The 22,404-nt window shown below is 45.3% G+C and overlaps 1 protein-coding gene across 6 annotated transcripts in view; it reads right to left on the bottom strand.

Annotated features, from left to right (window-relative positions):
• Positions 1-22,404, bottom strand: part of MYT1L (myelin transcription factor 1 like) — a 540,435-nt gene that overhangs the window by 187,583 nt on the left and 330,448 nt on the right. For all 6 annotated transcript variants that reach the window (XM_055253696.2, XM_055253693.2, XM_055253694.2 and 3 more), the window contains exons 5-8: positions 20,715-20,871; positions 2,677-2,731; positions 2,471-2,504; positions 2,115-2,177 (exon numbers count right to left, since the gene is read on the bottom strand). In XM_055253696.2, coding sequence (XP_055109671.1) covers positions 2,115-2,177; positions 2,471-2,504; positions 2,677-2,731 — 152 coding nt within the window. In that variant the 5' untranslated portion in view covers positions 20,715-20,871. The remainder of the gene's footprint in view (positions 1-2,114; positions 2,178-2,470; positions 2,505-2,676; positions 2,732-20,714; positions 20,872-22,404) is intronic.

Genomic DNA, 22,404 nt, shown 5'->3' with positions numbered 1-22,404 from the left:
AGTGTATTAAAGTATTTGCTGTTCTAATAATTACATACCATATGAGCCATGGTAAAAATGATGACTTTTAAAAAATTAAGCAAAAGTTTATTGGAAACAGCTCTTGGCCTAAGAGTTTCTGTGACTCCTCCCTAACATCCCAGCGAATGGGTTCCTCTGAGGCTCGGGCACCTCTGCACTAAATGAGTCAGCGGCAAGTCTCCGAAGGAGGAAAACGCCCAACTTGTTTTCAAATCAAACTCTAGGAAACATTTCTGAAGCAGGGAAAGAGATCTCATGAACAGATCCACACACACATTACATGCGACACATCAATTCATTTCTTAGTGGAATGCACCTTGGTTAAGCATACGAATGCTTGAAATTATTTGGAAACATCACAATTTTTCCTGCAAAACTATGGCTATAAAATTATATCTAGCTCACACCTCATTACAACTTTTTATAATTGTACCTTGAAAAATAAGTAAAAGAGGATACTTGGATTGTTTGTAACACAAAGGATAAATGCTTGAGGGGATGAAGATCCCATCCTTCACAGTGTGATTATTCTACATTGTATGCCTGTATCAAAATATCTCATGTACCCCCTAAGTATATATACCTACTACGTACACATAAAAATTGGAATAAAAAATTTTAAAAAACCTTTTAGCCAAATTTAATTTTTATATAACAGTGTGATAAAGTTTAACTACTGACTAATGAAGAGATGATTAGGGGAAAATGAATTTTTCTCATGGGTGACTAACTTCTTTTGAAAACATAAACAATGCAGTGTTTTAAACTTTTAGATTAAGTGCTGACATATATATTTCTTCATAAAATAATACTTTAAGTAAACTACTTATTTCAGTTATGTAATTCAATAATTTACTGCTTTATACAATAACAATCATAATGTAATTGACTAAATTTAATAATTGAAATGGCAAAATTATCTGAAAAATAGCCCACAATTCCTTTGTTCTGTAACAGAGGAAGTCAGACAGTCGTTTCATGGGGGTTCTCATTAGACATTCTTGCCTCCACAAATGCTAGCATGGGGATTTGGGAGTAGTTTGTAATTTTTCCTTTGATTTTACTAAAGAACAATCAAAATAATTGTTTGATGTCACTCATAAGTTAATGTTTCGCTAAAAAGGAAATGAAATGCAAGGCCATGAGGAGAGGCCTCCCAGATGTGCGGCAGATGCACCTGCTTTAGAATCAGTTTTGTGACCTGGGTCTGCTCACCGAGGGATTGTTAGGCTGGAATGACCTTGGTCTTTGCAACCTAATTTGTAAAAGTAAAACATATTTTAGCCTGTAAACTCTTTTACCTCATTATAATTGAAACCTTTCTATTGAAAGACACGTCTTCATGAATAGCTTAAGGAAAAAAACGCTTACCAGAAAAACATCTAAAGGACTGATGTGTACCTGACAGTCAGCCACGGGCATGTAACATATAATTCTGCCATGATACATTTTGAGCAATCATCACCTTCCCCCTTAGTTTCTAAAGTTTTTCCACATCCATCCCTGTCACAGACCTGAAATGCCAGTATTTACAAGATTCATGTAATCACTGCAGTCCCAAAGTCTTGCAAGCTTGATATGCCCTGACCTTCACTTGACCTGACCTCACCCTGCAGCCGTCCAGATGTAAGAATGGGCTTAGTTTCCCAGGATGAACCCCGTTAAATACTGGAAATGGAGTCTACAGACGGGTCAGCAGGTCACATTTTAATTGACCATTGATTGTTTACCATCCTGCTGCTCCCAGAATGAGGACGTGAGGAAGGAGAAACAGGGCTCCTCGGTAAGCAGTGGGAAGCCCTTAGGTGGCCATGTGCTGAGCACCACATACGCAGATGGGAAAATGAGTTTAAGGCTGGCCTGAATTTGTGTCGTCCTAAGGAGTGTCACCTATTCTGCCCACGAGATAGAATGGCTCATGTTTTGAGAACCCTTTCAAGAGACAAATGCTGAGTTCCAGTGAGAGAAGAAAAAGAAGGCATAACGTGTATTGCTTTCCAAGAACACTTGCTCACACAGTTCATCATCAGGACTGGGTCCCCAAATAAGTCACTTTAGACAGCACATTGTGGAAAACAAAATGCAGGCATTACCTTCTGTGTCTTGCATATTTGCCACTGACATGACCACTGCCGTCACAGCCAGGGGTGGGACAGCTGCAACAGGAAAGAATGGATTACACGGTGCCACAGGCAGGCAGGTGAGACGGAAAGCTTCTGTGGCAGCAGAGAGAAGGAGGGCGGCCCAGACAGAGGAGAGAAATCACACAATCCAAAGGAGGGGGAAATTCGGGGAGGCTTTTTACGAGCAAGTCTCGGGGGAATTAATTTCATCAGTGCAGCAGGGCGTGAGCAAGCTGCCGATGAGCTCGAAAGTGCAGTGTGCCCATTAGAAGGCGTGAATTTTCCAAACTGCTAATGGGGATGCATTTTACCCACATGGCACTAACCTGAACAGCTCTTGTATGGCTGGTTCCACGGGAACTGCAGAGAGATGGAAATAGATAAAAATTTACCATCTATCACAAGCGCCCCTCTTCCACAGAAAATTACCAAAAGTGTGGCGTGAAAGTGGGGTCAGAGTGAATCGACCTCGGTTCCGCAGGATGAAGGTGACCCTGAGCCGGCCTCAGGATGCAGGGAAGCGCGGACGTACCTCGAACCCCTTTGGACCGCGTGCGATGCCGCTTCTCCTCGGTGTCCACCTCCATCTAGGGATAGATAAGCAGCCGTCAATGTGCTTATCCTGCCTGTGCAGGGCAGCCCTGCAGGGGCAGCTCACTCTCCCTGGCATTCTATTGATGGGGCTTTAATCCTGTTTCACTCCGTGAAGGGAAGCCCTCTACAAGGGCAGGGGGTGGGTAAGACCAGGGTCAGGCAACCTAAATGTATTACTCAAACAATTATAAACAGACCTTAACCTTGTAGGGAACATTTAATCAGGAGGCCCTTGCCCTCTATAACGGGGTAGATTTTGATGAATCTTGAAGTACCATCTATTTACTCTCTTTTCAAGAATTTGATGGAGACACATCTGTGTGCTTCTGAGTCGTACTTTGTACTAAGAATATAACAACCATTAGGTTTACAAGAAGGTAAATATATATAACATATATATGTATTTTTATATATCTTATTTACATATAAAAGAAATATTTATATATATAACATATATATTTTGTGTATATATATACCTTTCAGTTACAAGGAGAATCTAAATATTATATATACATTATATATAATATATACATTATATTTATATATACATATACATATATATATAAAATATTTAGCTGCTCCCTGTAACTGAAAGTTTTAATCTGATTAAGTGGTTAAGACAAGAGGCTGTAGGTATAGTGGAAGAACATGTTTTACCATCGGGGCGCACTCTCAGTGTTGTTTAGTTCCTGGAATGCAATTGTCCTCCACATTTATCTAAATTGCTTGGTTTCCTTTGAGGGATCTAGACCTTCCACACATAGGAACTGACACATCTTATACTTGAGACATTATAAATGCTTTAATATATTACTTTGTGAGATCTTCACAACAATTTTGTAAGGAAAGTATTTTTATTATACTTATTTAATACAAGAGAAAACTAAAATTCAGACTACCTGAGTTACCCAAGATCATTTGAGTAGAAGGTTTTGGAGTAAGGACCAAAAATCACATGTCTGTTTTGTTCCCTCTAAGCCTTAGGAGCACGCTGTTGCGTGGTAAATATATACGAGTACGTTTGTTCGCCAAACATTCCCACAGCATGGGAAGTGTTTGCACACGTCAAACTGGATAGTAGGAGAACTCTACTCAAGACGACGGGGGAGCTAAGAAGAGATGAGCAATAGAAGCTGGCCAGAGCCCCACTGAATGGCCTCTACACTGGCTCGCAGGGCACACCAAAGCCACTTCCTCCACGGTTTAGAGGAAGAACATCAGAACTGAGTGAAGAAGACTTGTTAGATGCCTGTGGCTCTATTCGAGGCACACTCCAGAAAAGAACAGGGTAGATCTGCCGCTAAAATAAACTAGCAAGGCACAACTCAACAGATACAGTATGAAAGGCATCAGAAATCCACATGGACAGTGCCTGATTTAATGTTTATATCAACTAACCAGCAGCTATTTATTGATGAATATTGTGGCTGAGTATTATGGTATCAGGGGATAAAAACATACATGTAATAAAAACATAAGCTCATTTAATGAGCTTAAAAATCTCTTAATGGGCTGTATCTATGAACAGATATAATGATGTGCCAGATTTAACATCAAAACAAGAACTTCGGCAAAGAAGGAGCCAATGGGAAGTGGAAGTCGAGGAAAGATGCTCGGGGAAAGCTGTGATCCATGAGAATTGTTTGTGTAGGTGTGAAAGGGAGGAAAAGAGACTGTCTCTATGATTTGTATCTAGAGGCTTGATACACAGTTATTGAGTGAATGAATGAATGAATGAATGAATGTGTCCATTTGCTGGGAATGCTGCAGGTCAAGGAGGTGCCTGAGGTGGAATGTTGGAAAGACGACGTCGGATGGTGCAGACGACGGGCCTGAGCCAGGGCCATGTGCAGAGTTGGAAGGGATGTCCTGGGAAGCCCCGCTGGTCCAGCTGAATAGACAGCTGCTGGCCTTTCTTGAGCATGGGGAGGACGAGTCTCAAACATGTTTTAGGATAAAACAAGTTAGCAGCAGCTTGAGAGAGGGCATGGATGGGGCAGGCAGTGCAGCTGGGAGCAAGCTGGGAGGAGACCGGCAGTCGCCTAAGAAGAAAGGGCTTGGGCAGTGGCCTCAACAGCATCTGTGGCTTAGTCCCATCGTCAGCCAATTTGGGAACATAATTGTCCAGGAAAGAAAGAAATGGGTTTAAAGAACTTTCTGATGGAAGAATCCACACAACACAATGGCTCATCAGGCAGCTTTTGGGTTTTCTGCCCTTTCCTGTGATTTAAAGATATGCCTGGGATGTGAAACTCTGTGGCCACATCACGTGGATTTGACATTTAAATAAATAGCACCCTGAGTAACACATCGATGCTCTGAAATTGCTATTCAACATGAAAACACTTCAAAACACAAGAAAATTCTAGCAAAGCGATCTAGGGCCAAAGTGACATGAGGCAGAGATGAACTGAGAGTCAAGAGGCCTAAAGCGATGGCGAAAACGCCATTCACATCCACGAGAAACAGCATTTCCCAGGGTCCCCTGCCCTTGTCACAGGACTGGGGATGCAGAGATAATGGGGTAAAATCATATTCTTTAAGGAATTCAAAATTGAATTAAAACATTTAATGAAGGCCTATAAGTTGAGAAACATTCTCCAGGGGGTGTAGTGGAAGCTTGGATGAGGCTTCCATTGCATTCCATGGATTCCATTCCATCATCCCATTGGATGAGGATTAGGAAGAAGAAAGAAATTTCCTGGAGGAACTGATATTTGGGCTGAATGTTAAAAGTTAACTGGATGTTTCAGGTTAAAAAGAAAAACTGTGGTGAGGGTGTTCCTCACAGAGGGAACAGCACGTGTAAAGACCCAAAGGCTTGGAGAGACAGGTGCGTTCCAGGAGAGACAAAGCTGGGGCTGGGGTGGGAGAGACACACTCCAAGCTTGGCTATGAACTCCCTTCAGTAGGGCACAGAATTCTCAATGTTTCCAGCAGAACAGGGGCCAGCCACACTCAGTGATCACCCAGCTTGCTTACCCTTATCCAGCACCTCGTGAATCAACCTACATTGATGATTTCTCTGGCTGTAGTTTAGGGGAGAACCTGTGAGCAAAAGTGCAGTAAAGCTAGTTTTCCTTTGTGGGCATTAAATAGAAAAACTTGGCCTTATTAGCTAACTGCTCATATGGTTGGATAAGGATAAGAATTGTTTTATTTTTACAATTAAATTCTTCATCCTTTCAGGATTTTTTATGCATATAGGGGCAAACTTAGTTTTTTTCCAGTCAGATAGCTAATTCTTCCAGTAATCAGTTATTAAATAAATCATATTCCCTCCCTACACTGAAATATTCCTCTTGCTGAATGTGAACTCTTGCCACAGTTGGGTGAGACTCTGTTCCCTCCTCTGTCGGCTCCTCCCAGTGCAGTCCTGTTCCTCCGTCGGCTCCCCCCAGTGCAGTCCTGTGTGGATTATGGTGGGTCAGACTCTGTCCCCTCCTCCGTGGGTTCCTCCCAGTGCAGTCCTGTGTGGATTATGGTAGCTCTGCAGTGTTTTCTCCTCTGCTGAACAAAGGCCTGTGCTGTGAGCATTACAGGAGGTAATTTATGAAGGATGCCGAGCACAGCACCCCACATGGAGCAGACACTAAACAGATGGGGTTCCCCTTTCTTTCCCTTTCAGCCAATGAAACCCAGATCTGAAGGGTTTCAAAAACTGTTTTAAATTTTACATTTACATAGCTGTTTAATAAGTGCCAATTGCCAGCAAGATTCAGATTAAGCAGAAAGCATAAAACGTATGGCACATGTACCCTAAAACTTAAAGTATATAAAAACAAAACAAAACAAAACAAAAAAGTATGGTCTGAAATGGCAGGAGGTTTTCATTTTCTAACACGTGCACCTGATGGTGTGTGGTCCTAAGGCAGCTGGCCCTTGCCGGCCCTGTCACACTTTGTGTCTTCAGGACTCCCCAGCCCCTCCATCCTGCCCTTCCCGTCTCTCCTACCCTCCTGAAAAGAACGCTTGGGCTTGCTTCCACCCAGGGCCCGCCCACCACTGGCAACTGTCATTGGCAGCCTCAGGTGTTTAAACTGTTCATTTGAATTCATTCTTCTGGTGGTCCCAGGGCTGGAACTGCAAGCTGCACTTAGTGAACCCGTGAATGGCTCAGTCACGTTTTCTAAGACATCAGCTCTGATCTTCCTTGGAACTGGAGAAAATTCACCTCAGTTACCACTGCTTGGGTTTCTGATTACCTCTCCAGTAATTTACATTGAGAAAATCACCCTTAAAACTCCACTTTAGCAGTAATTCTTTTTATTTTGAAGTCTAATATTTATTTTTAAAATAAGGATGTTTTCTGAGAAGATTTAAAATTTGTTTTATACTTAAAGAAAAGTCTTGAATTTAAGGAATCTATTTTGAGCCAATAAAGCTGTCAGGAGTGATTCATGAAGAGAGAGCAGGTGAATTATTTCCTAATATGAAAACTTTACATTTGGACTCAGGATTTATTACTATGATCTTCCTTCTCTTTTCCTTCCAATAAAAGGGATGCTTTCCTCAAATTGAGCCTCAGTGAAGAGATTATAATGTATATATATTTGATACATATATTTAGGGGCAGGGCATCACTTTGTCACCCAGGCTGGAGTACAGTGGCAGAATCATGACTGGCTGCAGCCTTGAACTCCACTTCCAGAGTGGCTGGACTACAGGTGTGTGCCACCATGCCTGGCTAATCTTTTCAATTATTTGTGTAGCCAGGATCTCACTATGTTTCCCAGGCTGGTCTTGAACTCCTGGACTCAAGTGATCCTACTGTCTCTGCCTTCCAAAGTTCTGGGATCCCTGGTGTGAGCCATGGTACCTGGCCAAAAACTAATTTTTTTTTTTTTTTTTTGAGACAGAGTCTTACTCTGTCGCCCAGGCTGGAGTGCAGTGGCGTGATCTCAGCTCACTACAAGCTCCACCTCCTGGGTTCACGCCACTCTCCTGCCTCAGCCTCCCGAGCAGCTGGGACTACAGGCACCCGCCATCACGCCCGGCTAATTTTTTGTACTTTTAGTAGAGACAGGGTTTCACCGTATTAGCCAGGATGGTCTCAATCTCCTGACCTCGTGATCTGCCTGCCTCGGCCTCCCAAAGTGTTGGTATTACAGGCACGAGCCACCACACCTGGCCAAGAACTAATATTTTAAATGCACGAAAATTTCACAAACTCAGTAAAATCCCTTGGAGTCCTCAGCAACTGCTTTCTGATGTCAAGTACCACATTAGGCCACAACTGTGAGCCCAGGAGGAGCTCAGTTTGGGTCCCAGGTCTGCCAGAGACCGGCAAGGTCCTCCTAACCCAAGTCTCTAGCCACAGGGACCTGCTCTCCCCTCCCTGACAGAGTCCTCTTGCAGGAACAAGACATGGGGGCTTGGACTGCAGGCTGGGTTATGGACAGCTCCCACTTTGACACCAGAACCTGAGCCCCAGGCCTCCCTCCCTGCCATAGTCACTCCTCTACTATCCACGAAGCAATTTCCATTTTCCCAACCAGCCAGACCCTGCCTTTCAGCTCCTGCTACTCAATTCGCTTGGTCAATTCTCTGCTTGTCAGCACCATCAAAAAGAGGAGATGGGAGGGAGGGCAGGAGCCAGAGGTCAGTCCTAGCTGCTGTGAGGGCTAAGGAAGGCTCGGGGAAGGAATGTTGAAGAGAAACTGGAAGTCCTGGCAGAAGGCAGTGCAGGTGTGCATGTCTAGCCATATCCAGGTGTTTTCCCAAGAGCACTTCTTCCTAGGAATTACTCTCTCCACGGCAGCTGGGAGCTGGTCAGCCTTCTACAACCCTACATCATAGAAAATACCTCCACGCCTCAATACTGACTCCAGCAAGTTTGGGCTACTAAAAATACATCCATGAAGATTAGCAAGAATGAGAACTTATATTTTCTAGTCATCGTTCAAAAATGTTTAAACAGAGAATGACAACCATTAAAAATTGTTTTCCAAAATATGACAATATTTTCTGCTTTTTAGTGAAATTAATGTAGTGTAAATACATTAACATTTGGGATTTATATCTGATATTCACATTTTAAAAGGATAGCATTTTATCAGGTCACAAAAGAGTTAGAAAACATAAGTGGGTTTATAGTTCATTACATCATGGTTTATAATTTTTAAATTTTCATTGTTCAACTTCATAGGATAAAAAGAAGAAAATTAGGCATATAAAGCAGGAAAAAGAGGCTTGGCTTGTCTGCTCCTAATTTTTCCTTTTCCTCCTTTCCATTTTTTATTGATGCAAATGGCAATTAGTGAAGCCATCTTCTTGAGGAAAGAGATCCACATTCCTGGATCTGTCCCTTTCACCCCATCACTGTGTACAATGTGTGTGCCTATTTGGTCCAGCAAGGTTGATGCCAACAAAGCCAAGAGAAATTAAAATGAGAAAATAAAAATTATCTTGGCAAAAAAAGGTGAAGATACGGCTAATGCCTATATGGTATCTGCCACTCTGTATGCTGATCCTGACAGTCTCCAGGGTGAGACAAGGTAAAACCATTCCTCTGTACTCAGAAATAAAGATGATTTTGTAGGTTAGCACTTTTTAGAATGAAAGACAATATTGGAAATACCATATTTGAAGTTCACTGGAATGAGATTTGAAAGCTAACTGTTTTATGAACTAGTCAATAAGTATTTAGTAAGCTTCAAATAGGTGGCATACAAGAACACTTTAGGAAGATACCATAAAACATGACCTTGACCTAAACTGAAACAGAGAAAGCATCCCTCCTCCATTCTTTGGTTATGAATCCCCTTATAGTAAAGTACTAAAGAGGTTTACAAATGTGTATAAAATCAAACTGAGTTTTACCCTAACATGTCTTAGTCTTTCTCCTGATTCCAGTCACTAATGATCAGCCTCTGCTAATCACTTCTTAGGTAGAAGTTCTGGAGGGCACCAGTTGGGAACTGATATTCAGCTACAAGTGAGGAAAACATAGAGCAGGTGTTAGAAACCTATGCATGGCTGTGCTCTTGCTTTGGCCTGGAGGAACCTCTGGAAGACTCCTTCCCACCAATGGGAGGCTCTGGGCATGCCTCTCCACAGACAGGGAGTGGCTTCAGCCTGGTGGTCATGCTTTCAAAAGAATAGTTACAGATATGTAGCCTGCCAAATAATGTTTACACTGTTTCTTAGGGCAAGAAGCAGTCTGTGAGATACAGCTTTAAGGCCAAATTACTAGGACATTTGGGAAATTTCCTGGCATACATAGGATAGTTGAAATCAACACAGTCTTGGGAAATGTAGGATGCAGGCTTTCTCTAATGGCTTGAGACTATAAAACTCAAGTGATAAAGAAGCACACGTATTATCATGAAACCCTAAAAATAAATCCTTCTAAATGGCATAGTTTGAATGCTTAATAGACTTCTATGCCTAGTTTGAGACAAACACTTTAAAAATCATGCTACAAATCCTAAGAAAATAGCAATCAAAATGATGACAGGTTGCAATAAAGATGTCTTGTAATAGGCCCCCTAGAGGGGAGCTCCATCATTTTGACAGAGCCAACTTGTGAGGGTGCAACCACCCAGGATAGCACTAATTCAAGCACGGCACCAAGGACACCACGCCAGCCTGTGCCTCAATGGGTGCCCCCAGCCTCTCCCCCAGATCTGTGTGTGTTGTGAGGGTGCAGAGCTGTGAGCTGGACCCAACAGAGGCGGGAGGACAGCCATAGGAAGTGCACTCAGCCACTAGCCTTTTGAATACAGGAAAAGCAAGTTGTCAAAATACAGGATCCTATCTTTCAGGCAGGTGGACATCCTGATGGAAAAGTGCCTGGCCCATGGTAGATGCCTGTAAATTTCAGTTAAATGAGTGAATGAATAAACTAATTACATTGTAATAATGCATCTCTTGGTCAGCTACATTGTTAATAATTTTATGACAGTTTTAAAAAAATTCTCACAATACAAATAAAAAGTTTCAAAGAAATATCCACTCCACATGCAGCCAGAAGATACCTATGCCTCTATTTCTACATGCATGGTGGGAAAGCCACGTCAATGGAATGCTGGTCAGGCTGCACAGGATCATTCAATGTTAAGCCAGAAGTCAACAAGAAGCCTTTCAGAGCTTCAAAAAGAGCCACAGGGTATTTGCTCTGGGAAAATCCTGGGATTCCCTGGCCCAAGAAGGGTTTCCTGCCATCATGTTTGAGCCGGGAACCTACTGGAACATTTGAAACTAAACCAAACCTGAACCAAGTCTAAAGGCTTCAAAGATGCCTACAGGGTAATTGAGGCAGTGGTGATGCTTTCACAAAATAATTTACATTTGATTTTATTCAAAAATGGATGATCTAGCAGGTCTATATCCATGAAAAACGGGTTGCCCAACTTATGTCATGTACGATAACAGCAGAGAAGCCCCAAAATACCCACGAGAATAACTTTTGGGGAAGCACTAGGGGCCAGGAAGAGAGAGGCCTCACTTCACTTTGGAGGCCTCATCTCAGGCCAAGGGTGTCGTCAGCTGCTGTGCAGGTAGTGGTGAAGCTTTGTTGTTCACACTAAGAGCTGACACCTAATGAGCTGAAGTCTCTTTCAGATGTAATGGTTTCACTTCCAATCACAGCGTGATACCTACTTTTACATCAAGGAATGGCTGGGCAGGAAGGCACCCCTTCCAGAACTTCACAGGAAACGTCAAGTCAGGTGCTCTTCAAGAATTTAACTATTTTTGTTGTTGTTGGTAAAATAGATGTTGTTTCAGCTTTATCTTGCCAGCAAGTTCTGGGAGAAAATTCAAAGAATCAGAATTTTAGGGCTGGGAGTACCCGAACAGTCTCATGGCCAGGGGCTCATACCCGGCCACTTAGAACTGTTCCATCGGGTTCTCGGTGCTTAACAAATTGGACTAACATCTAAACATCTCCAGGCTTTATATCAAAACCTGGATTTCTGGTTTTTTTTTTGTTTTTGTTTCTGTTTTTTGTTTTTTTCTTTCTGGAAAAATATGATGATCTGGAAGCATTGCTCTAAATTTCTCTTGGCCTCAGATGGCCGGAGTGGAGGTGCAGCATTTCTGTGGGAGGGGCAGCCAGTGTTCCCGTGGGAGGGGCAGCGTTCCCACAGGAGGGGCATGTGCTACCCCACACCACAGATTTCAAGTCTGGGGCCCTCATGCCCATTCCTTTCTGGGCTTATGCCTCCTGCTCACCTGCTTCAGGGATTCACCTCTGCTGCTCTCCATCTGTTCCAAGCTGCTTCTGAAGCTGGACCTAGCAACAGTGAGCTGAGGCTGCATGGGGAGTGCAGGTGCACTCTGGGTCCCCTGCTCTCTGCCCATGAGGATGACTGAGTTTAAGGGAAAGAGGAGACATTGAAGTCCCAGGGCCTCTGGAGCATCCTGGAGAAGCCAGACCTCAGTTGATGCTTTTGGGTTATGTAATTGTTACAGGAATGACATTCCCATGCTGGGCCTCAAGACTCAGAATATGGCTCATCAGGATGTTCGTGGGTCCTGTGTAGATACTGGAACTGCACGTGGCAAAGGTTCAGAATGTACCAACTCCCCCTGAAGCTGTCCTCTAGCACGTGAGCTTTTGCTCAATGTTTAATAATTTGTTTGCGTTTCATCTCTGCTCTTGGAGTAATTTGTTCTTTAATCTCCCTGAAAGTTGCTCCAAACAAGTTTCCATAGACTTTGCATATGCCTTTAAAATAACACTGGTCTTATCTTCCTGTGCCTGTGAGACCTCCACCCTCCCGCCAACCCAGCTGCACCTACAGGGTGGGAATGGTGCCACATTCCCACCCTCCTGCCAGCTCAGCTGCACCTCCAGGGTGGAGATGTGCCACATTCCCGCCTGCACCTCCCATTCCTGCGGAGTGCCGGGCACACAGCAGGGCTGCCTGACCATGCTGGGTGGGTGGAAGGTGGGCCCGTGATGCTGTGTGGCTCTGAACATCTCTGCATGTGCTTTCCAGGGCCCTGTGGTGGGCAGTATCCTCCGTCTACTCTGTGGGCTCTCCAGATTTCAGTGTCTTCATATTCTCGAACTCCTCGTCAGTGGCAGCCCCTTCACCGGATGGCTTTGGAGGACACTGTGGCCTGTGCACCACGCAGGGCAGCAGCAGCACACATGTACATGACAGGGGCGACGGCCTGCAGCGCCAGTGCTGGCTCCACACACAAACCTGCTTGTGCTGGGCACAGTCACCTCTATGAATCTGAGTATTTTCATGTGTAAAATCCCTGCTTACCGCATTGGGTGGTGGAGAGGACTGAATAAAAGCATCTTAGGTAAGAACCTTTCACAGAGCTTGGTGCATAGCAGATGCTCTCCAACTCCTGAGCTCAAGTGATCCACCCACATCAGCCTCCCAAAGTGCTGTGATTACAAGCATGAGCCACCGCGCCCGGCTGGGTACATAGCGAATGCTGAGGAGATGCTTGCTGCTTTCTTCTCATTCCATGTCTGGGTGTTGTAAGTTTTCCCAAAGCGATAAGAAACAAATGCTTGTGGAATCCATGTTACAGATAACTGCATAGCCCTTCTTATGTCGGGTAAGATGAAGTCCTCTAGGTACTGTTGATCACCTTCTCATAATACCAAATATTATATTAGCCTTTCATGTCCCTGAACTAGTACGCTGGTACTTTGGCCCCAGAGTACAGTCTCCAGGACTCCTACAGCCAAACATTTAGTTGCATTTACAAAATCTAAAAAGTGTGTGTGTGTGTGTGTGTGTGTGTGTCAGGTGGGAACATAACTTTCTTTTCTAGATGAGAATATTTTTCTTGGACTCTTCACAGTCTCCCTTAATTCAACTAACTCTTCATTTTTAACAGGATTTGGACTCCTAAATTCCCTGTGCCAGGCAAGGGAGCAGCTGAGAGTGTCTTCCCAGGAGCCTCAGTCCTGAAGCCTGGGGAACTGGGTCATTCCTAGAAGAGGTGGCTCTCTGCATGCCAGGAGAAACCCAGCCCAGGAGCTGGAGCCCAGCAATCCCAGGACAGAAGCGAGAATGCACCCTGCATCTTCTCATTCTGCAGCCCTCAGCATGGCGCTTGGCACAGGGCAGTGGCTGGATAAATATTTGCTGAGTTGTACTAAATAAAAATAACAAGGTTTGATTAAGGATCGCATGAAGGTTGGACACACCTTCTTGACAATATGGAAATAATTTAGTTAAGAGTCACAGATGCTCTACGCAGGAAAGAAAGTGAGTAAAATAAAGGTAAATGTTTCCTACCTATGGGGGGAACATCATAAATATTAGGTAAGTAATGAACATTCAAAAACTCAGACTAGGGGCCAGGTGCGGTGGCTCACACCTGTAATCCCAGCACTTTGGGAGGCCAAGGTAGGTGGATCACCTGAGGTCAGGAGTTTGAGACCAGCCTGGCTAACATGGTGAAACCGTCTCTACTAAAAATACAAAAATTAGCTGGGCATGGTGGCGGGTGTTTGTAATCCCAGCTACTCTGGAGGCTGAGACAGGAGAATCGCTTGAACCTGGGAGGCGGGGGTTGCAGTGAGCTGAGATCCGCCACTGCCTGGGCAGCAAGAGTGAAACTCCGTCTCAAAAAAACCAAACAACAACAACAAAAACCACTTAGACCAAGGATAATTTTAATGGCTGGTAGTTTGTGCTTTTTCACACAAGTATAGTCTGAAATAAAAATCATCTCAGGCCTTTTGGCACCTGTAAAATCAGTGTCTTGCAGGATAAACGGTGTGGTCAAGGGACACAGTCCTGATCTAGGAGGTGGGGCTGATGCTCCCCATTCCTGGGCAGACGCCATCTCTTGTGGGAACTCATAGCTCTCCCTGCACCACCAGTGAGGGCTCCTCACCCTCTATCCTCTATTGCACCTATTTATAAACTCATGAATAGCTACACAGCAGTGCGCACTTCCTGAGGGTGAGGGCTTTTTAAATTCATTCTTGAATTCTGTGGTTCCTCAATTTGTGGCATGGTTTCTTGTAAATAAGAGAACCTCAGTAAATCACGAGGAAGACGAACACTCAAGCACCAAGTTGTAACACAAGACAGGATGAACTTAGCACCAAAATAGAAAAACCACTGCGATGCCACGGACGGCAGTGGGGAAGAGTGGGGTAAGGAGCTCAACCTCCCAGGGTCACACCCTGCCTTTGTCTCCTCTTAGCTGTATGAGTTCAGGCAAGTTATCTAAGCTCCATGGCCAGGGGTGTCTCGATGACACATATGTGGACAACAACACCCATATATACCCAGGGATGTTGAGAAACCAAAGAAGGGAGTGGCTTGGAGAGTGTTCTGGGGAAAAGAATGGCAGTTCTGTGTGGACCGCCAGGCCCAGCCCTGCCTTCTAAGGTGCTTTGGAACAGTCCCAGTCGTCTGGAGCCCTCAGCATTCATTACCACATCTCAGCCAGGACAATACCATGTGAAGAAGCAAGGTTGGTGCATGCCCTGGTGCACACTGCTCTGGAGTGTGTTGGAACAGAGCCCAGGGCTCTGCTGTGCAGCCTCACAGGTGGCCATCTGGGTCCTCCTGCTGTGCCAGCTTCCTTTGTGGGCTAAGCTCATCCCAGGGCTGAAGGAGACTGCTCTCCCTTGCAATGTGCATTGCCCATCTTGTCCCCTCTCAGGCAGCAACCTTGCTATTCTCTTTATAAGGAAGAGCAGAGGAGCCATTGAAGCCAGCCCCTCCGCTGGTCTCGTCTACGTCTCTCATTCAATATCCCCTTCCAGCCTGCCTCCGAGTAAGAAGTTTCCATTCAAATCTCGCTCGCTGCCAGGAATCGTGGCCCCAAATCACAGGGTGGATCCGGGGCTCCTGTGGGATCCCACCTATGCTTCCACATCAGCCCCTGCCGCCCCCTCTTATGAGGGTCTTGCTACATCTTTTTCTTTTCTTGTTGGAGACAGGTTCTTGCTCTGCTGCTCTGGCTGGAGTGCGGTGACATGATCGTGGCTCACCACAGCCTTGGACCTCCTAGACTCAAGTGACCTTTCCACCTCAGCCCCTGGGCATCTGGGATTACAGGTGCACACCAGGTCTGGCTAATTTGTGTATTTTTTGTAGAGACGGGGTTTCACCATGTTGTCCAGGCTGGTCTCAAACTCCTGGCCTCAAGTGATCCTCTGCCTCAGCCTCCAAAAGTTCTGGAATTTTAGGTGTGAGCCACTGTGCCTGGCCTAGATCCTTCTCTTAAAGCTGACCTCTGAGGACCCGCTCTCTCCCATCCTTCTTTCCAGTGTGTCTGTCCATCCCTCTTGCCTGGTTCACCTCCTGCTTTTCTTCAGCTGAGTCCCCTCCACCCTCCAATGACTAACCTGCCCTCTCTCATGCAGTCAGGACCCTGTTGGCTATCACTTCTAACATCCTTCTTTCAAAGAACATCACCAACCCATCCCCCAAATCCCCAGTCTTGTCAATTCCCCTCCATCAGCGAAGCCTAGGATTCTCTGAATCACGTTCCCCCAAATTTCCATCTCTCAGGTTCACCACACTGGCTCTCAGAGCTCTATCCTGGTCCTTTCACCTCTCAGAGGACATCTCCTGCTCCACAAAGAAGGATTCGAACTGGCATTTTTAGCCCTAACCTCTCTGGTCAGCACTCCTTGCTGCCTCTGTCACATCAAGTTCATCTTAGGGTTTTCCCTTAACCATGCCCCTAATTCCTATCGCACAGTTAGGCACTGCTGTCTCCTTTCTCCTTCCTCAGTGTTTTGCAAATTTGTTTATTAGACATCAGTTTTTCTGCACAGTTCACTGGCTGTAAGAGCTTGTGAGGTGGGGCCTCATGACAACCCAGCATCGGTCCATGTTCTCCACAGTTAGTTCCTGAATGTATGAGGTGATTGTTCTTCCCTTCCAAAGCTTTAAAATAATACTTGGCTAGTTTTCCCCCCTTTCCCCTATCAAATAATTTATCACATTCTGGTTTTGGCTGTTGTCATTTTTTCCTGTTTCCTTGCATCTGCCTGGACGCCACACTTGTCCATGCCTGATCCTACCAAGAGGGAGCATTGCTGGAGTCCCCAGGTGCTCCCCTCCCCCGCTTTCCTGTCCATCCCCCACGCCCCACTGTGATGCCTTCCATCTGGGAATTCTCGGGCTTAAGAACCCAGAGTGGTTCTTTGCTGATTACCTCAAGTCTAGCAATAATGCCTCCTTCTCCTTTCTCTCCTTTGCAAAATGATGACTGACACAGTGAAAGAGATCTGACTTAACCCACTCCATCTTGCTTTTAACATCCAAGCTGTCCACATTCACTCCTGGGCATAGGCTGAATTAGCTGTGGGAGAAACTTAGTTTATAGTTTAAACAAAGATGATTAACAGCCCTTTCCCAAAGCAGAACTCCTTGCCTGGGGACTAGACTGCCCTTGTAGAACTAACATTAGCCATAAGATTTAAAATTACAGTCTAGGAGTCATGCAGCTGGAGGCTACAAGATTCTGACTCTCCCTAAACTGCTCCTAAGACCAGTGCTTTTGATATTTTGCAGACCCTGCACTTGATGGACCAGCTGGCACCACCCAGATCAATAAACTGGTTCATCTGATCTTATGGCCCCGACCCAGGAACTGACTGAGCCCAAGAAGACAGCTCCACCTCCCTATGATCTCATCCCTGACCAATCAGCACTCCTGGCTCACTGGCTTCCCCCACCCACCAAGTTATCCTTAAAAACTCTGCTCCTCGAATGCTCGGGAGAGACTGATTGGAGTAATAATAAAACTCCAGCCTCCCACACAGATGCCCTGAGTGAATTACTCCTTCTCTATTGCAATTCCCCTGTCTTGGTGAATCAGCTCTGTCTGGGCAGCAGGCAAGGTGAACCCCTTGGGCGGTTACATTATCGGGCTGAAGTACAAACAGGCACACAGGGGTCCGCCAGGTGGGGATTGGGCAGCCGCGGCCGTCTCTCTTCCTGCAGCCAATTTCCTTACTGGAGGAAACCAACCTTCACTCCACTCCACTCCACAGTGGAATGAATAAACAGAGCAAGCTCTTTATATATTTATTGTTTAAAAAATCAGGCTCTGTTTACAAAACTTTTTTGTAACTTGCTATTTTTCGCTTAAAAAAAATCACAGCCATCTCTATAGGCTAATGTCTATCCATTGAACTCATCTTTTTGAATGGCTGCGTAGTATTCCTCAGAATATACCTACTATAATTTATCCAGTCAGCCCCCCAAGTTCCTTTACTAACAAGGCTTATGTTGTTTTATTTCACTACAAAAATAATTTACAAAAATGATTACATGTATTTTGTATGTATTTCTAGAATAGAGTTTTCTAAAAAGATATCATCACTTTACCATTAAAAAAGAAAACATTCCATGCCCTTTTTACTAACATGTGATCATGCCGGTTTCTGGAAGCGCTGGTCACCTTGAATTTTATTCCGTCCTTGGCTTTGGTTGAGTAAAGCCACATGTCTCATCATTTCCCTGGCCCGCAGGGAGGGTAAGCGTTCTCTCACACCCTCACCGTCCGCATCTCCTCTTCTGTGAAATTGTGATTCATATCCTTTGCCTGTTTTTCTTCTTTCTTTTCACATTTTTCACATCGATTCATAATAGCTGTCTGTACACTGTGATGCTAACCCCTTTGCCCACCTTATCTGTCGCCAGTATTTTCTTCCAGCTTATTGTTGATATCGTTTTGTTGTTTTTCTATTTTGCTCATGGTATTTTTTCCCATGTATACATAAACGTTTTCGGTCATTCAGTCATTTGAAAAGAATCCCAGTCTCTGTGGCCTGTATGTGACTTTCTCACTAAGCCTTGCATTTTGGGGTGAGTGGCCAAGCCCTCCATGGGCCCGTTCCTTCCTGTGCCCTCACCAGGCTCAGCCCTGGTTCATGCCCTGCTCACTCCTCCCGGCGAGTCCTCCTGGGAGCATCTGGCTTCACCCCCGGGCCATGCTGTCTCCTGGTGATGTTCAGAGGTGTCGGCTCCCTCCCTAATGAATGCCTGTCCCAGCAGATGTGTGGCTACAGTGCAAGTGAAAAAAGCTCCTTTTGATAGCTACAAAAAACACAAATGTGACTGAAGAGCTGCTTTTAATAAGTAATAGACAGTGTTCTGTATTGCTGATCTATAGGGCTGTTTCTGAGACTACATCTGGTTTATATTCAGCATTTTCGATCTTTACTTCTCCCTAATTCAGATTTTAGTGATGTGGTAAAAAAATTTAAAATTAAAAATTCAAATATGTTTTGCCACAGAAAAATATTACTGGAACTTCCCATTTATACAGGTATTTGAAATTATCTTAATGATTTTTCTAGTTTGCATATTCTTTTTAATTTTTTAAAAATTATTCTACTTATTTTTTAGGGGGAGGAAAAGACTAAAAGAATAAAGAAGAGAAAACTTAGAGAAACCTGTGTCTACAAGTGATAGAATGTGGAATCTGTGACATACGTTAAGTATTCACTGTGGAGGAAATACGTTATTCCACAGAAAAGTCATAGAAATGAAAATGTTCTGAAAATTATTAAATGGGAAACATGAAGTTTAGAGACAGGGTATGGGCTTGGAATAGTTTTTTTTTTTCCTACTTACTGTGTCGTTTTAGCTTTCAGGCATCTATTTTATCATCTGCACGAACTATGCCATGGGAATGACTTTCGCGTGTGTTCATGCGACGGTCGGTGGATGTGAACACTCTAGCACGTGTGGAAGAACCCGGAAAATGCACAGGGCTCCACACGTGTGAGGGGGTGCTGCTATGTGCCCAGTGCGGTAGCTGTGAGTTCACTATACTGTCGTCCTCACTGCGCTCTCCTGCTGGGAGTGCCCTTCTCCATGAGAGAAATGCACTGCTAACATCACACTGCCCTCCCTTCAAGGAGCAGGAAAAAAAAAAAAAAGCATCAACAAGAGCGTTCTAAATAATAAGAGAAAACCCTTGAAAAACACCTGCCTCTCGCAGAAGAGAGGAGAAAGTTCTAGAAGGGGTGGAAGCGAAAAGGAAGGAGCATTATGTTGTCAGCACAGCCGCTGTAGGGAGAGGACTGAAGGAAGTGAGTGGGTGGTCTCTTGCTGACCACTGCTGCCAGGTAGTGGCTGAGCATGAGAGAGGCCCTCCCGTGTGGGGTCAAAGCACAGAGGCTTTGTCCCCGGGTAATGGGCATGGGACCAGCTGAGGCTGAAATCCCCGTCCCAGCCAACACTGCCTGGGCTTGGTGCTCCTTTCTCAAGCGGAGTCCCAGGAGAAGGCCAGCGTGCGGGGGGATTCTCAGGGCTGCTGCAGGTGACAGGGAAGTGGGCAGCGGCTCTGCCCAGCATCGCCCCAGGGGACAGAGGCAAGTGAAGGGCTACAAGAGAGAGGAAGGAAGCTGCCCTCTGTTTGTTTCTTAGAATCCAAGATGGGGTCAATCCAGCCATCAGAAAGGAAGAAGTGACCAATATAAAAGAGGAGAGGGGGAAATCTGAAGGAATGGTTTACAAGAAAAAGCCGAGGCATCTTCTGAGGATGGAAACTGGAAGACGGAAGGGTCGAAGAGGCTGAGGTGGAGGAAGTGGTGTGCAGGCTGATTGTTTTGACCACATAAGGAAGTGGTTTGTGGACACTGTGGTCTGCAAGAGGCTAGGAAACCCACGCTAGGAGATGTGAGTGCTGCTGTTTACTTAGTTCTTTTCACACACGCAGAGAGCACATAACCTAACCGTCTACAGTGGGGGCCACCCTGCCTCAGTGTGGGCTGCCCAGAACGGAGTGTAGACAGGCCGCCTTTACCTAGTGAGGGCTGCCCTGCCTCAGTGTGGACTGCACAGAAGCGAGTGTAGACGGGCCGCCTTTACCTAGTGAGGGCTGCCCTGCCTCAGTGTGGGCTGCACAGAAGCGAGTGTAGATGGGCCGCCTTTACCTAGTGAGTGAGGGCCGCCCTGCCTCAGTGTGGACTGCACAGAAGCGAGTGTAGACAGGCTGCCTTTACCTAGTGAGGGCCGCCCTGCCTCAGTGTGGACTGCACAGAAGCGAGTGTAGACGGGCCGCCTTTACCTTACAGGAAGTCTTCTCTCCTAGGAACGGAGGCAGCGTGACTCCTGGCAGGATGCAGGCCCAGAGTCAGGGGCTCGCTCTAAGCTCTACTCCTGGTCCTCTCCAGCTTGTGACTGTGGCAAAGTCACTTAATCTCTCTGTGCCTTGATTTCTCCATCTGTAAAATATAAAAAGCAATATACAGCACCTCTGGTGAATTCATCACCACCTTAGGAAGAGACATACACAGGGCATCCTCTTTGCAACCATCAACATGCACACAGCAGCTTCCTCCAGGAACCAAATGTTCTCTTTCATATCCATGAACAACGCAGTCCCCTTTCGAGTTTATTCTCCTAGACTTGACGCCTGCTGTTCGGACTCTGACCCTTGCCCAGGCGGTCCTGTCGGGAGCAAGCCCCAGCTGGGACAGCTTGTTCTCTGCCAGCTACGTCAGCCTGATACGGTTCCATGCGCTCCCAATTCCTGTGGACCAGAAGCCCTGCACACAGCCTTATCCTCCCTCCTTCCCAGACTCGGGGTAGACTCAGCCCGCGTGGCAGCATCACGGAGGAGCTCCACGCCAGGATTCGCACTGTTAGCCTTATTTATTCTGTGATGTCTCCAGGGACTTCTGGGGTGAGAGGACCAGCCTAGTCTCCTTAAAATTCATAGAACTAAAAACCTTACAAAACACTTTCTTACCCATTATGTCATTTGGCCATCAATTGAACTTTATGTGAATTTTATGAATGAAGAAACTGATACTCAGAGAGGGTGAAATACGTGCTCAGAACTCCCCAGTTGGTCAGGAGATAATAACTGAAACTGAATTATCTGTATTGAGATCCAGTGTAGTTCTTCCCACCATGAATTAAGGCCTGTCCCTACACATGCTCAGGAAGGACCCACAACGTTGAGATACCGGTGAGGGAATTTGAGTCTCGCCACTAGGTCCTCGGGGAGCCTTGGGTGATGGCATTGGATAACTGTCCCCTTATGATTTCCGTTCCAAAGGATTCAGTGCTTCTTGCTCTCCAGGGCTGACAGGACTAAACCTCTCTGGGCTGTTTTGAACCTCAACAGGTCAAGTGAGCAGAGAGCCCGGAGCCCCTGCGATGATGCGGCTTGATGCAGATAACCATCATGGAAGTGCCGCCACACTTTCTATGCAATTCCTCATTTGAGCAACAGGAAACCAGAGAGTAGAGTTAAATAAGAAATACGGGGAGTCATAATAGGGCCATTTTCCCCAGAATTCGCAAATCTTTTCCTTCGACCTGGAAACTAACCCACCTTGTCCACATCTGCTGACCATTAGGGACTGAGCCCTAAACCTTTTCCTTATGTACTTAATTTTCCCCAAAGAACAATTTCATCCACACACACAGTTAATAAGGGTTGGAGCGTGTATGTCTTGTCAAGAACATAATGGTGGATATGAAACTCAGAAGGTTAAAAATCCTGATTAGTCCCTTGAAAGAGAATTAGACCAGATGGATCTTTTTTCTCTACTACCTTGTAGTTTAAAACAAAAGAACTTCTCTTACCCCTCCTTTGGATATAATAACTCCCCTAAACATTACCATGAACTCTGAACTATCTTACAGAATCCTCTGTTATGCGAGACCCCAGAGCCTACACAATTCCTACCTGCCTTTGGATCTTATGTGCCTGCTCCTAGTCGTTAATACGGATTCACTGGAAAAAC

This window comes from Symphalangus syndactylus, chromosome 18, assembly GCF_028878055.3.
Source record: "Symphalangus syndactylus isolate Jambi chromosome 18, NHGRI_mSymSyn1-v2.1_pri, whole genome shotgun sequence".
NCBI lineage: Eukaryota > Metazoa > Chordata > Mammalia > Primates > Hylobatidae > Symphalangus > Symphalangus syndactylus.
Note: the sequence above shows the minus strand (reverse complement) of the source record. Positions and strands in the feature narration are given on the sequence as shown.